This window comes from Urocampus carinirostris, chromosome 11, assembly GCF_059441175.1.
Source record: "Urocampus carinirostris isolate Australia breed hairy pipefish chromosome 11, RoL_Ucar_1.0, whole genome shotgun sequence".
Classification (NCBI taxonomy): Eukaryota; Metazoa; Chordata; class Actinopteri; order Syngnathiformes; family Syngnathidae; genus Urocampus; species Urocampus carinirostris.
The window spans coordinates 20339243-20355520 of record NC_142359.1 but is presented as its reverse complement, the minus strand read 5'-3'; the positions used below and the strand labels follow the sequence as shown (position 1 = coordinate 20355520).

At 40.6% G+C, this 16278-nt stretch overlaps 1 protein-coding gene and 1 pseudogene across 1 annotated transcript; one reads left to right on the top strand and one right to left on the bottom strand.

The window, feature by feature from the left end:
- Window positions 1-1865: 1865 nt before the first annotated feature.
- On the bottom strand, window positions 1866-15878 carry LOC148356723 (claudin domain-containing protein 1-like). The gene is made up of 4 exons (XM_088347775.1): window positions 15425-15878; window positions 11719-11826; window positions 8912-9049; window positions 1866-6082 (listed from the first exon to the last, which is right to left on the bottom strand). Exons 1-4 carry the CDS (start codon window positions 15714-15716, stop codon window positions 5862-5864), a joined length of 759 nt encoding a protein of 252 aa, XP_088203901.1. The 5' UTR covers window positions 15717-15878; the 3' UTR covers window positions 1866-5861.
- On the top strand, window positions 8315-8474 carry LOC148356724 (U2 spliceosomal RNA; annotated as a pseudogene).
- Window positions 15879-16278: the final 400 nt, after the last annotated feature.

Below are 16278 nucleotides of genomic sequence, written 5' to 3'. Positions count from 1 at the left end.
TTTATTAAAATCCACATTGTACCAACAATTAAAATCTTTGGTTTATCTTAAAACCAGACTGAATTTTCTCCTAAGAAAGAATACGGCTGAAAAAAAAACTTTTTCTAAGATCTTCCTTAAAACAGTAAATTGGACCCTGGATGGTAATTGTTTAAAATGCTCGAGTCTAAATTGCTCTTTTTCAGGAGGGGCATGACCACTGCTGTTTTGAAGCGGCAGGGAAAATGCCCACCTGGAGAGAGTAATTGACTGTGTTTAAAATCTGTTCCTTCAAGTATCCCTAAAGTTCTTTAACCCCTTAACGTTTGGACGGCCCGCCACGTCATACCATATATCATTGGAAAGCTTAAATCTATGGAATTCAATATATGCTAACCATTTGAAAATGTACTTATCACAGAAACATCACAATCAGTCTGAAATAAGATACCGGAAAACTATTAATCCAGCATAGTTTACCAAAGATGTCGTGTGGCAGCCATCAAATTGGATGATAGTTACGCAACGATGGCCTCCTTACATCCGCGAGAGTCTAGTTAATCCAACTATGTAAAATATTAATTTCAAAACACACGATAATGCTGACAGATACAAACAAAAAAATCAGCCTAAAAGCATCCCTTCATCGATAGACGTTCCTTGTTGCTAGCTGTCTGTTTAGCCCCATGATTCTGGTGTACAAATAATTGGACCAATGAAATTATTTTCTATTGGCCGTTAACCTCTGAACTGATCAACGCCACTTTTAGCCAATTGCAGGCTTTGTTTCACATTCCGTAGCCTGCATTGGCCTGTATGGCCTGTACTGATTGAAAAGGACAAAGCCTCCTTTACTTCTGAATAACTTGATCCAATTGTGACCATTTAAAATGACTGACACATTAGCTATCCAACGAAATTCTCCAAAAATCGACAAGAAGATGTCCCTATTGTATTGAAATTAGACCCAGAAATACAACTTATAAAACCTTTCCGCCCGGGTGGCCCAAAAATTATTGAAGGAAAAAAAAGTTGGTTTTTTTTCGGTTCGTTTGGCAATTTGCATACTCAGCAGCCGATCAGAGGCCTGCATCGAATAACTTTGCTTCTGGACTTTCCCGAGCGTTATAAGGTCGTGCATTTGCATATCATTTTCCAAAGTAGACGCACTGAGAACACAAGAAAAATGGAGAAGTGGTTAGGAATCAAGCCAAAACCTCAGCGCCAGAAGAAAGATTCAAAAGAAGCTGACAAAATTTAAGACGCTGCAAAACGTAAACGTACATTAAAAGCCTATTGCTAGTTCACGTGGCTCGTAGCAGACGACTGAATGAAGATGAGTAAATACAGGAACATACTGATGGCAGATGGAAAACCGCGATGTCATATACATGCAATGAATGTCTTAAGAAGATCTATAATAAGCTTAATTTTAAAGTGTTGTTCCGTTATATATTCTGATTATCAATCCTTAATACTTTGCAACACTGTTTTTTTTTTTTAGATTAGTCGTCTTATTGTGTTTCAAGTGTTGAAAAATGGGGCAGGCAACTTTTCAGAGTTGTCTGCCCTGGTGTCCGGTAACTTTTTGTCATGAGTTTCAGACACTGGAAAGAGAATTCAAACATTTACAACTCTGTCACGATGTCTTGACGTTTGTAAAGGTTTTAGTGTTGTAAACTGGTCATCTCCAAATGGCCACTTTTGGAAATGTCTAAACCTACCCTTCGAAAAATGTGCAAATTGTTTTGTTTTTCTGATTTTGATCAAATAATTAGGTCTAAAAGACATGGCGCTCTACCCCGACCAGGAAGATGCAGGAAAAAAAGCCTTATCGTGTTAAAGGAGGAATAAGACCCAAAACTCATGACACAGTTGATGCTCCACACACAACATAAAAAATGTTTTATTAAAAAAAAAATCACTTACAGTACATAGCACAAATTTAGAGGAGGTGGCAAAACATAATTTCTTATCAAGTAGCACGTCACCGAAGGAAACTGAACTCACCGCGACCCAAAACTTTTGAGAATATTTTAGCAGCAGCTGTATCGCAGTATGGCCATTCGCCTACATTCAATTTTCTTCCACGGTGGTGGTTAAGAAATTAAATGGCTTCCCTGACAGATTTGTCTGGGGTCACTACACCGAGTGCATAAAAAAAACCCAAAAGCAACAAGTAAAAACAGCAAGTACGTTTGTGAAAAAACACAAGGAATGAAGCACTAACAGATAAAATCAGAATAATATTTCTTATGAAAAACACACATACTCCAAATAATAAATAAAATAATAAATACAATTAATTGATTGTATTACGATTTTTCTTGAAGTGAAAACGAAACGATTCATGTAACATTTTTGGCTCAAAAATACAATAACTCTCTCATCCCTCAATATTCCCCGTTACTCATTTGTCTCAAATTTGTGGCCCGCAGGCGAATTCCGGTCCCTGTGATGATTGTTTGAGGCCCCTGCCTTAATGTGAGTGCAGCCCACACAAATTATAGATTTATTTGTTACTGATTTATTTTCAGAATAATTCTTCTGGTTATTTTTTTAACTTATTTTGATTAGAAATTAAAAAAAAGGATTTGAGAGCAGTGGAATGTTTTCATCACAGCTTTTCTAATGGAAAACCCAATTTGGCCCCGAGTAAATTGAGAATGAGACCCCTGCAGTAACTAGTATATTTCTGTTATTGGAAATATATATTGGTTTCTGTTGCGATTGTTTTTAGTCTTGTGAGATGGATTTTTCTATAATATCCGAAAAATTTTCCCACACATTCAAAAATAATTTCAACTATTGTCATGGGCATGTTTTTTTCTTTATGCACTCGTAAAATTCAACACCTTATGACTTTTATCTTCACGCATCTTTCTCTAAAAATGTTTTCTAGAAATATCTTAGTTTTAGTGACGCGTGTATTCGTCAAAGAGGTAAAACAGTAATCCCTCGTCTTTTGCGAAGGTTGTGTTCCAAAAACGACCGCGATAGTCAAAATCCGTAAAAAATAGAAACCTTCATTAATTTTTTAAATTAAAAAATCTTTTATACATTGAAACCAATGAACAAACCCTATTTACAAATGAAAATACTTTACTTCATTAACTTTCTCTCTTTTTTGGGGAAATAACTTCTGTACTGTCGGATTATAATTTTAAAAATAATCATTTGCGGTCCCTTATCAAGGTTTCTTCATTTTCCTCATGCTGAGGTTTTGAGCTTTTCCCTTGCCCTCATATAAGTTTTAGATCAGGGCATGGTGTACTAATACCGTAAATTCCGGACTATAGGCCGCTACTTTTTTTCCATATGTTCAGGCCTGCAGCTTATTCAGTGAAGAGGCCAATTTATGGAATTTTTCTAACGTCCACCAGCGGCGCTAGAGTATAAAAGGTAAAATTAAGACCAGTAGAATATGGGCGCCAAGAAAGACTGCAACCTCTAAGTTTAAGCATACATTGTCTGTAAAGTTAACGTACGTTCCGATAATAAGGAAGACGCCCTTGATGGCGATAGTTATGAGCAGGAAGTTGAAGACGATTATCCGTGAATTTCACAATTACGGGATTTTTTTTTTTTTTAACAGGTACGTTTAATACATTGCGAGCTTGATCCTACTAGCGTGTTGGTACCTTTCAAAGAAACGGTTTGGGATGAAAGTTATATTATTATTATTAAAGCTTTGAAAACTCTCTCGGTGTACCGTCTCTCTTCGTAAATATGTGTAACCATGTATAATATGCATTTGCGACTGTATATTTTTGTAATGTATTTATTTTAGAGATTTATTCTGTTATGTGTTCTACGGACGAATCAAAAAGAAGGGGCGGAGCACACGTGGGCTGATGGGAATTGGTAAAGCTGAGTTACAGGTAGATCTGTCTGTTGTCGCAGCGGACAATAGTGGATATATATTTTTCTCACCCTTGACTTTGGAAATATACATTTTGTTTCCTTGGATTACTGTCAACGGGACTCGGACTTTACAAGTCTGCATCATACGTTGATTACGGGTATCATTTCCATATATGATGCCAACTGTGACCCTAGAATTGTGTACTATCTATGCAGTCACAATCGCGGCGCATACAGCCCGGTCTGAGTTAAACTTGTGATTGTGTCACAAGTTTTAATGGGGGCGCACGCGGCTTATACATGGGTGCGGCTTGTGTAAAGACAAAAGTAGCAGATCACCTAAAAAAAAGGTGGGTGCGGCTTATAATCAGGTGCACTCTGTAGTCCGGAATTTACGGTAGTCTGTACAACCCTTTGAGACTTCTTATGATTAAGGGCTATACAAATTAAAATGACTCGACTTTTCATTTTATTGTACAACTGTATAGATTAGGACACGATCCAATTTACTTCACTACACTATTAGTCGGATATTTTGATGGTTACTGATTCTTTCTTAAATTTAGCATGAAGTGGATTTAATTTAGTCGCAAATGCTAATATACAAAAGAAAACTGTCATGAACCGGAACAGGAGTATAACCCAAATGCGTGACGTTTCTCACACAAGCCTTTTACTTTACGGGAAGTGGGGAGTCATGCACGTTAGGTAGCAGCCATAATATTCTGCTGCCATTATGTGGACGTTTTGGAAAATTGCATTTACCTTCTGGTTCTGTCCTACAGAAACTGAATATTTTTCAATCCTCAAATATGTTTGAAAAAGTGCAAGGGAGCCATTTAGCATGTGGCCCTAGAGCATGTTTAGCGGGTCGAGAAGTCCAACTTTGTTGGCGATAGAAAGCATCTTTCTCTGCCTTATGCTGCTTTTGTGGGTTCAGTCTTTTGTTGACATGATGGCTTTTAGAGAAACTTGAAAATGAAAAACATATGCGCATACATAATGTAGGTTTGTCAAGCTTTTCAAGTACCTGTACGTGTACAATTCACACGCACAGGCACAAGCAGAAGAGGAGCGGGGCCACTATTTAGCCTCGGCATGTCCAAAGTCTGGCTCTGGGGCCAGTTACAGCCTGTGATCAAATTTTTACTGGCCCGCGGTCTCTATCTTACAATTAATAATATGTGGCCCGCTAGTGATGTTGACTGCAGTATAAAATATTTGTGTACTAAAAAAAAAAACCCTCACTATTTTTCTTGTTGGCAGTAGCCCGTTTGATCACCTTGCCTTTGATAATGTGATAATTTTAGCACACCCCATTTTCAACAGGGCGACTGTAAATAAAAAAAGAAAGTCGATTGTGAGGGCAGCCGCTTCCAAGACAAGAAAAATTGCAGTGTTTTCACCGAAATCCAAAACAACTGCGTCTGCCTAATTTGCCAAGAGACTGCAGCTGATTTCAAAGAACATCAAGAAGCCCTGCCAGACGAAATATGCTGACTACAAAAAGCTGACTGGAAACGAATGCTGTGAAAAGGTGAAGCAACTGAAAGCTGTTTTAACAGCACAGCAGCACTTTTTCACACAACCCTGCTAAACAGAAATGCTAAAATGGACGCTATGAGGTCCCGACGCTGCTCGCCAAGCACTTTAAACCTTTCATGGAGGAAGAATTAACTAAAGAATGTTTAAAGAATGCCAGGATGAATAATTGCCCACCACGCATTTTCACTTTACCAAATCTGACCCCTTTTGTGAAAAGTTTGCACACTGGTGATTTAGCCAATTCAAATGCAGAACACGATGCACAATGAAAATCCGCAAACTATAGAACCCGTGAAAAGTAAACTTCAGTACAGCGAGGGATTACTGTATTTACCTATTTTTTAGCGACAAAAAGTCTGGGATGTCATCGAACTGTAACTCCACATAGCTGCTGGTTTTGCAGCAGTTACACTTTTATGAAACGAAAGAGTTCCGTTCGGACTAAGAGACCAAAAAACGTCATAGCGCTGGTACTACGCTACGCGGTAGGCGGCCATGCGGTAATAATTGCGTCCGTGGCTGCGCGCCGCCCACATCAGAAGAGCGGCGGCCATCATATGGAGAGGCGAAGACATGAGGGCCAAATAGAGGGACCAGCCCAATGAGCCGTCCACCTTGTCGGGCAGCACTGACACCCTGTGGAGAAGGTCTGTCCCCGCCAGGTAGCAACACACTGTGGCCAATGAGCAAAGACCTGAAGAAAGCAAAAACATATCATCTAAAAGTCCAACTCAAGAACGTGACGTACCATTGAGATTAAAATACCGTATTTATCCGTGTATGACGTGCACTCGTGTATAATGTGCATCCCTAATTTTTTATTGAAAATTGATAACGATTTTTGTCCTACTTTTTATCACATGTTGAGGTTTTTGAGTTTTTCCTTGCCCTCATGTTGGTTCCAGATCAGGGGATGGTGTAATAATAGTCTGAAAAAATAGTCTGTGTAATAACCTGTGAAGCCCTTTGAGACTCTTTGTCATTAAGGGCTATACAAATAAAAATGACTTGACTTCCAACTTTCCATTTGGAAGCAATGGGAATCGCACCCAGATCTCAACAGTGAGCGCGCTGCATCGTAACCACTAAACCACCAGTGATGTACACTGGAGCGCTCCAACCTTTTTGCTACCATCATCTGGTCAATGTCTGACAATATTCTCAAGGCCCGGCCCAATATTTACATCGGTACAAATAACAATAATAAGAAGCCTAAATCCACTGTGTACTCACTAAATCACTAGGGATCTAGATGACATACGACAAGGCATTTGTTTTTATATCATCACACATTTTTTACTCTACCACCATCAAGTGGTCGCGGGTTTGATTCCCGGCTCCTCCGTGTTATATGTCGAAGTGTCCTTGAGCAAGACACTGAATCCCTAATCCCCCAAATAAGCTAGTAGGCGCATTGTATGCCTGACTCCCGATTGGTGTGTGAGTGTGTGTGTGTGTGTGTGTGTGTGAATGGGTAAGTGTGAAGCACATTGTAAAGCGCTTTGGGAGGTCTTCATTGACTTGAAAAGTGCTGTAAAAGTGCAGACCATTTACCATCTTACTACGTTGAACAACATTGTTTTGGCTAAACTTTTTCCCATAACGCTCTATTACAACCTTTTACAATGTGGCACGGTGAGTAGAAACAGTGTGCTGAGATAAAATGTAATGCCTTTTACTTGGTTATCTATTATAATATAATCTTTGTTCTCTATTGGTGCGATCTGAGTTCGATCCTCATTGGAACCAATGCTGAGCAATAGTTCAGCGAGAATTGTCAACTGATCATTGCTCAACTCCGGCGATATATTACCGTAACCTCTGTATAACGCGCACCCAAACCTTTGAGTTTTTAATTGCTGATTATGAATAAATACGGTATAAGCGAAACACGAGGCAATATTTTTCTTTTCGTGCGTCCCGGTACCAAACGACCCAGTATCAACCCAGGCCTGGTATCGGTCCGTGGCCTGTCGGTTGTTGGCCACAGATTTCAAGTACGTATTAAGTCTCAAAAGTACCGTAAATTCCGGACTATAAGCCGCTACTTTTTCCCCAAATTTTCAACCCTGCGGCTTATTCAGAGATGCGGCCAATCTATGTAATTTTTTTAACGGGCCGCCAGCGGCGCTCGAGTATGAGAGGTAAGATTTAGGCTGGTGGAATATATGTGCCGAGGAAGATCACAATTTATGAGCGTTAACGTATCCTCATCGTGCAAATTGCACCAAATAAGGCTCATGACGCAGCCACGATGTTAAAAGCAAGCGGGCATATTGCTGGGGTGTAATGAAGTAAGAGCGTGGAACGACTTCATCATGATTAAATTTCTTTCCGACATTGATAAAGATAACAGTTGTCTTTACCAAGGAGGAAGAAGCGGATGGTCTGCCGTGATTCCTACGATTATGTCATTTATTTCCTCAACAGACTAATTTGCAGGTATGCGAGTGTCTTGTTAGTAGCGTGAGGCTACCTCCCAAAGGCACGGTTTAGGATGAAAGTTATATTATCATTATTAAAGCTTTGAAAACTCTCTCGATGTAACGTCTTTCTTTGTAAATATGTGTAATATGTATTTGCAACTGTATATTTTTGCAATGTATTTATTTGAGACACTTATTCTGCACGAGCAAATTAAAAAAGAGGGGCAGAGCAAACGCCAACGCTGTTTTGAAAGTGGGGACCGGTAAAGGTGAGTTTTTGTGAAAACGGCGGACAATAATGGATATATATTTTTCCCACCCTTACATTTGGAAATATACACTTTTTTTTCCCTTGGATTACTATCAACGGGCACCCAGAATCTGCAGTCTGCAACAAATTGTAAGTACCTATATCATCTTCGTTCATTTTGAAAGCTGTGATTTTTGGACTGGGTGCTTCATTGAAGGACATTTAGTTTCAATCGTGGTTCTGAGCTTGTATACTTTCTATGAAGCTCAACTGTGGTTCTAGATTTGTGAACCCTCTATGAAGCCACATTCCAATCGTTTTTTGCAATCGGGAGATAGAATAAGAGCTTGCTCTGTCCACTCCACGCATCGGCCCGGTATTGCAGTACCTCCGGGAACAGTGCATTCGCACTGATCGCTGCTTGGCTCTGTGGCTAGGACCTTGACTCAGCCTCTTGGCTGAGAGCAAGTGTCTCAGCCCCTTGGCTTTGTAGCGTATTATGATTTGACCGGTAACGGATAATGGATAATTGACAAAGAATATAGAACAATAAACCTTACAAAATCCCCCATTTAGTTTCAATCGCGGGACTTGAAGTTTAGCTTGGATTAAACTCGTGTTTTTTGTTTGACGTGGGTGCATGCGGCTTATATACAGGTGCGCCTTGTGTATAGACAAAATCGGTTTTCCCTTCAAAATGTGATGGTGCGGCTTATAATCGGGTGCGCTCTATAGTCCGGAATTTACGGTATACATTTGCTTGGAAATAACCCAACTGTTGTTAAAATGAAGCATTAGTTAATCCCTGTGAAAAAAAAGTACCGGTGAAGCAAATAACAGAATTTACCTGTCAACAAGTGAAGAATTCCGATGGTGAATGTGGGCGTGAGGCTTTGGCAAAGGCAGGCCGAGAACCCAATCAGACCCGCTAAGACCTCCAGGCCCAAAGACACGAGTGGGAGGAGAAACTGGAATCGCCACAAGTCTACAGAGACATTAGGCAGATAGGGATGTTGTCTTTTTTGATAGATTTATGATTCAATGGAAAAATGATTTGGGTTTCCAACAAACCGGGATTTATGTGATTTCTTTTTTTTTTGCATTTGCCTTTAAAGGTACTCCCAAACAGAATTTTTCAATAAACCATAGAACATGTGGGTGTTCCTACCCACAATAATGCAAATATGTTGAAAAATAGTCCACGCTCCATGGGACTTGAAAAAAGTTGACCGATCTGTCACGTCATTCGGGGAAGACACTTTCAACATGGCGAATCCCATTAACACTTAATGTGAGGCAGCTCCAAAACAGACAGTCATTAATAAACAGCGGTTGCATATAGCTCATTTTTAACGTTTTCCAGTGCTCTAAAAATGTGTGGAATAGATATTACATTTTAACAAGGAGTTGGTATGAGTTCACGTGCTACAAGCTGAACTCCAGTGCATTGCTCCTTTGCTTTACTTTGTACTCTTTTGAGTGGTGTGGCCCATGCTCCGCCCCTTTTAAAGGGGAAGCGTCACCAGGCAAGGCATGTGGCTGTTATCAAGAAATATTACTCATGAGAACAGAGGACTCACATTTCTTGGATCATATTATTTGCATTCATTGCTTGCCTGAATGCTTTTTTTTGGGTCCAATGTGGCTCTTTTAACATTTTGGATTGACTTTTTACTGTTGGTTTCCGATTAGCCTTGCTGCTCACTGGCTTTTTTTGTTTCTGCCACGGACCCAGAGGACACATGCTTACCCCAAAGACCTTTCCTTTTTGTTTTTAAAGACTTCTTCTTTTCATTCCCTATTGGATAATCGGACTATGTACGTCTTTGTTTCGTCAGGACTATGTTTTCCCCTGTTTATTTTTCCTTTTCACTTTTCAGTGCTTTTTTGTTCACTACACAGACAGAATGAACTCTAACTGTTTGTTTTTTTTAATTAAGAACTCAGGGCTTTGGGAGGGGTGAAATTACTACGATGGACAGTTCCCGGACGTACACATGTGTCATCACAGAGACCACAAATTTTCAGCAGATGACAACAGTTTGATAACACAAAGTTTGTAATTTTAATTAAAATAATCATGGCTATGTATTAATCATGATGAAATGATGCTTTATGATTACAAAATGTGTCTTGTTTTGGCCAATCATACGTACAAGCTCACTCCATTTTAAAGGTCCAACCCATTGTCTTCAAAAACAATCTTCAAGTAAGTTCCTTACGTAACACACGCTTATCTACAAACCAATTCACACCCGAGAGCACAGGAAAAGGCTCAGCCAACTCCCGAGTTGTGACCCTGGGGTGTGATTTTAATCATACGTCACTGGCCCTTTAAAAAGGGACAATGCTCAGGTATTTCTCTCTTTTGCCTGCCTGCTAGATGCCTTAAAAGTTTACTTCGCTAACATGTGAAATTAACAATGGATTTCACCTCATCTCCTGCACTTCCAAGGTGACGGTTTTCAATTAAAACTCATGCTGTTTTGGTTCGTGGGTGGTTGATTTTAGCCGGATTATAAATCTCCTAAATTAATACCATCAAACAGAGAAAACTGTTCCTTTTAGGTAATATTAACTTCACGTGAATATCCCCTACGCAGAAGTTTATTGACTAATTCTCTTCCAAGTGCCAGACACCCTTCATTGACACTATTTACACATGATATCTGTGATTTTATAACATCCTGAATTGGTCTGATTCAGTGTTATTTTTTATTTTTTCAATTCAATGTCATGTGTGAATGAGTCCTCATGTGTCTTAGATTAAAGAGCGTGTGCATTCTGTTTTGTTCAAATTCTTTCGAATTAATAATTCTTATCAAAACGAATGAACTGTAACTAAAAATCAAAAGTTAAATTAAAGTAGTGAGTTTCCAATCTGATTATGAGACTGATATAACTAAACATTATGGTGAATACCTGGTGCCCTTCAGTGGCGAATTTGGCATCTACTAAGAATAAATAATAATTGTTTCTAAAACAATAGTAAGATTAAAACGAAACTCCCTACATTGTAAAACAATATGGTGACTCCGCCTGTGTTCCTCACATGACATCACAGATCAAGAAGTTAAAGACAAGACAGGCTGTCCTCCAAATGCATCATCTCGGAGAATAATTGCAACACATATACTTATGAAATATCTATAGATTTTATTCAAAAAGCATATACTACTTCCTCACATTTCTCATGTTCAAGTATTTGGGAGGCAGCATGGCGCCACAGTGGTTAGCGCGTGTGCGGCACAGTTCTAAGGTCTTGGGAACCAGATACTGGATTTCCTGTGCGGAGTTTGTATGTTCTACCCGTGCTTGCTTGGGTTTCCTCCGGGCTCTCCGGTTTCCTCCCACATTTCAAAGACATGCATTTCAGGTGGATTGGCCGGTCCAAAATGTCCCTAGGTGTGAATGAGCGAGCGAATTGTCTGTCCCTGTGTGCCCTGCGACTGACTGGCAACCAGTTCAGGGTGTCCCCTGCCCACTGCCCGATGATTGCTGGGATGGGCTCCAGCACCCCCGCGACCCTACTGAGGATAAGCGGTGCAGCTAATGAGATGAGATGAAAAGTATTTGGGAATACCTTTAACTGTCCCAGGTGGCCAACAATGTCAACCGCGGAGCGATTCTTCCATAAATGGCCCGTGAACTTACATGTGCGGAGCAGGTCTTCTCCACTATTGTGGTTTCCAGGTTCTTTGTACTTTGGCGTCAGCTGCTCCTGAAACGTGAAGCTTCTGCACCACAACTGCATCCTGGCACCTGAGATCACCAAAACAGGAGCACATGCACCAATAGCAGGTTTAGTCCTAGCAGTAGCTAACACCAAAATACTTCATTTTAAGCGGTTTGAAAGTTCTTTGGTGTTTTTTCGATTTTATTTATGACTTATTAAACGTTTTGTTTTTAAAAATGCTTCCGATGTGTATTTTTTGACTACTTGACGTCGTTGTATGGTGTAGTGCTGGGGCAGGACCGGCCCGAAGCAAAATAGGATTTGAGGCCCCTATTACTTGATAACTTGCATACATACTAGAACTAATTCCATGTTCTACTCTAGGGTTGGAGTCAGGGGCCGCATGTGACATGTTATACTTCGTTTCAAATGGATTAGTTTCATCAAATTGGTTTTGAAACGACCACAATTAGAGAAAAATAGTATATTAGGTCCCTGTTTTAAGCACTTCACCGTCAAGAACCGGAACAGGAGGAGGACCCAGATGCGTGACGTTTCTCACACAAGCTTTATTTTAAGGGAAATGGGGCAGTCATGGGCGTTAACCCAAAATGCCAGTGATTCAGTGATTGTTGGGCGTGGAATGACAGGAAGCCAGAGGTCGACGAGATCGATACCAATTGCACGAGCAGATATTGGACAGATGGGGTCGATACCGGACAGGACGGGACAGGCAGGATTGATATCAGGCACTGGAGACTGGAGTCTGATAATGAGCAGGACGAGATAGAGGGAAACAATACCAGACACTGGAGATCAAAATTAAACAGGACAAACTAGACGGGAACGCTACCAGACACTGGAGATCGATAACAAACAGAACAAAATAGCCGGGAACAAAACTGAAGATCGATATTGAACAGGACAAAATAGACAGGAACGATACAGGACAGGAAACACAAGCAGGAAACCGGACAGAGTCAAAACCCACGTCTTGCGGGTGCAGAGGTTCGTTGATGGACTGATAAAGGGTGAGTGAGAGCACTGAGCATAAATAGGAGGGAAGCCAATCAGACAATGAGCCGCAGCTGGCGCCAAACGGGCGGGGCCCATTGGGCGCCATGGGCAACCGTGACATTCATTTGTTATTTATTTTTTTATTGAAGTTCTGTCGTTTTTCGTAGTGTTACTGTAGTGTTATTTTTGTGGTATTTTTGTGATATTTCCATAGGATAATTTTTGTAGTTTCGCTATACGCGTAATTTGCAGTATTTCTGTTGTAAACCTCTTGTAGTAGTATTTTTGTAGAAATATTTCTCTAGTACTTTTTCATATTATAGTATCATGTATTTATTTTTGTTTTAGTATTTCAGTAGAAGTATAATTAATGGATTTCCAAAGCAGTATTTTAGTAGTATTTTTGTAGATTTTTTGTAATACTTCTATAGTAGTATTTTTGTCATATTTCTTTAATATTTTGTAATATTACTGTGGTTGTGTTTTTGTAGTAAATAATTCTCTAATAGTATTTTGTAATACTGCATGGTATTACTGTAGTTGTATTTTTGTAGTAATTCTATACTATTTTTTATTTTCAGAATGAAAACAAAATAATATTTGAGGTCCCTGTTTTTAAACACCATATTTGATACCTAGTTTTGTAGTTATTGAGTAGTATTTTTGTAGAAGTATTTTTGAGTGGACACACAAAGTGACAATGGGGACATTGTTGGCACCAAAAGAGTAAACCACTCTTGGGGGCCCCCTAGTGGTTTCAGGGCCCTAAGCAGCTGCTTCGCTCGCGTATGCTCTGTGCTGGGGTCTCCAACGTCTGCACCAGGTAGTCCCCTAAGAACACTTGAGTTGCCCACAGAATGATTCTGAAAATAGCTCACCAGTAATAGGTCATTGTAATTTCCTGGGAAAGTTGATTTTTTAACTGGCATGAAGTTTTAAGGGTTGTTCAAGGATCCCATTACTGCTAAGGCCGTAGGGGCACCACTTCCTGTGGTGTTTCTACACAAATACTAAAAAAGACTCCAATGGAAATACTAAGAATATACTACTGCATAAATACTACAAAAATACCACTAAAGGATTTGGCAGGTGTTGCCAAAATCTTACACCCCTGCTAAAAGTGGCCCTGTTTGAGCTACAGACTAGTGACTTCTAGGGTACCATTGTGTAATCTCAATATGCCATCACAGTGATTTTGAAGTGTTTACGATTTTTCTCCCAGAAGTTAGGATGGTAGTTAGATTTTGGCAGGTGTCTCATTCATAGTGGTCCTCTGGTTACAGCGATCAGTGAATAACTACATACAATAAACCACAGGTGTCAAACAGGCGGCCCGCGGGCCAGATCAGGGCCACCGATGGTTTAAATCCGGTCCGCAAGACAACAGTGAGAGAAGCGCAAGAGGAAAATGAGCTGTAGTTTTAAATATTTTCACCAGATGTCACCAAAGCCAGTTAACACTTGCAAAACAATTGTGGTAGTATTTCTCCATTTCTCTCTGACTCACTTCTTTTTTATTTATTTCTCCCTCTTTTTCTTTCTCCTGTTCACTCTCTCTTTCTCTTTTCTCTATTTCTCTCTCACTCTCTAACTCTTTCTTTTTCTTGCTCTCTTTCTATTTTCTCTCTCTAATTTACAATTTAATTCTCTTTCTTTTTATTTTTCTCTTTCTTTCTCACCTTCTTTCTTTACCTTTTTCCACCTCTCTCTCTCACCTCACTTTGTCTCTTTTTCTCCTGCTGACTCTTTTTCTTTCTGTCGTTTCACTTCTCTTATTCTATTTATCTTTCTCTTTTTTCCACTTTCTTTTTCTCTCTATATTCATTTCCCCCTTCTTATCCATTCATATCTCTATTCTGCTCTCACTTTTTCTCTCACTGTTACTCTGTCTCCCTTGTTTTCCCTATCTGTTTATCGCTCTCTCTTTTCCTCCCTCTCTTTCTCTGTCTTTTTCTCCCTCTCTCTACTAGTCCGGCCCCGTGAATTTTTTTTCCCGCATTTGTGTCCCCCAGCTAAAACTAGTTTGACACCCCTGCAATAAACATACATTGCAATAAGGCTGCTATAGTACACCAAATCGGCAGTGTACTATAGTAGCCTTACAACAGTAGCTCAGGAGGTAGAGCGCTCGTCTTGGGATCAAGGGATCCCAGTTCGAATCCCGGCTCGTCCGTATTACATGTAGAAGTGTCCTTGGGTAAGACACTGAACCCCTAATACCCCCAATAAGCAGGTTAGCGCCTTACATGGCTGCAAGGCCGCTATTGGGAAATGTGGAGCACATTGTAAAGCGCTTTAGGAAGTCATTGACTTGAAAAGCGCTATATAAATGCAGATCATTTCATTTCATTTCCAAATAAAGCCTACTTGTGTACAACTAGCCGTCTGTCCATTATCTGCATTGCTTATCCTCAATAGGGTCGTGGGGGTGTTGGAGCCCATCCCAGCTATCTTCGAGCAGTGGGCAGAGGACACCCTGAACTGGTTGCGAGTCTGAAGATAGCGTTTAGCTATGGGTCAACTCAGGTGTCGTTTGCGTTTTATAAACTGATTATATAGACTATGATAGCCTTTCTTTCTTTTAATTACACCACACAGTATCCCTTAATGAACAGTTGAATTTAGGCAATCTTCCCGATGAGTCACTCCGGCATGGCTTGCACGTACCTGGGTCCTTGTACCAGTGCGGTGCGGCGGGCACAAGCACACATCGCCACCACAGGCCGACTGTCCCGTTGAGTCGAAACAAAGTGTCGCTGTACGTTTTCTCGTCGAACTCTCCGTCCATGAACTCGTCGTAGAGGCCGCGCAGCTCCGACATGTTTGCCTCGCCGCGTACCGGCGGGCTGCTGTACTGGTACCAGTGCTGCGTGCCCACACCCACGCACAAATAAACAGTGGCCATCAGGCTGAGCACACAGGCAATCACCAGCGCCGTGGCGTAGCGGTTGTCCACCATTGTTTCACGTCACGAGTGGAAGGTGGGGGCGAGCGTCGGGCGTTCGAGCGCCCTGGTAGAGTGGTCGGGATGAGGCGCCGCGATTGCGCTTGTGTCCCCGCCCCGTGGCCCACTTCCACAGATGGCGCTAACTCGATGAGAGGTGCCGCGCTAATCCGTCGCTTCTCCACTCCCGGGAATAACGCGTGGATTAGTTTTAACTGTATGTTCGCTAGCTGGTTTTGTCGTGTTTAGTCATACACGTAGTCAAGTCATGTTTATTTGTGAAACCCTTAATCAAAAGAGTCTCATAAGGGCAGCACAGACCACAAATTATTGCAAACTACAGACTATTATTACCCCATCCCCTGATCTAAAACCTACATGAGGGCAAGGTAAAACTCAAAAAACTCAACATGAGGAAAATGAAAAAGCCTTGAGAAGGAACAGCACATGAGTCAAGTCATGTATACAGGAAAAAACATTCTGAAGAGCAAGAGGGAGTCTGGTGCCATTGAATACAGACTATGAGTGTGCAACATCCTGGATATTGCAAAAATATTCAGATTTGCCTAATTTATTA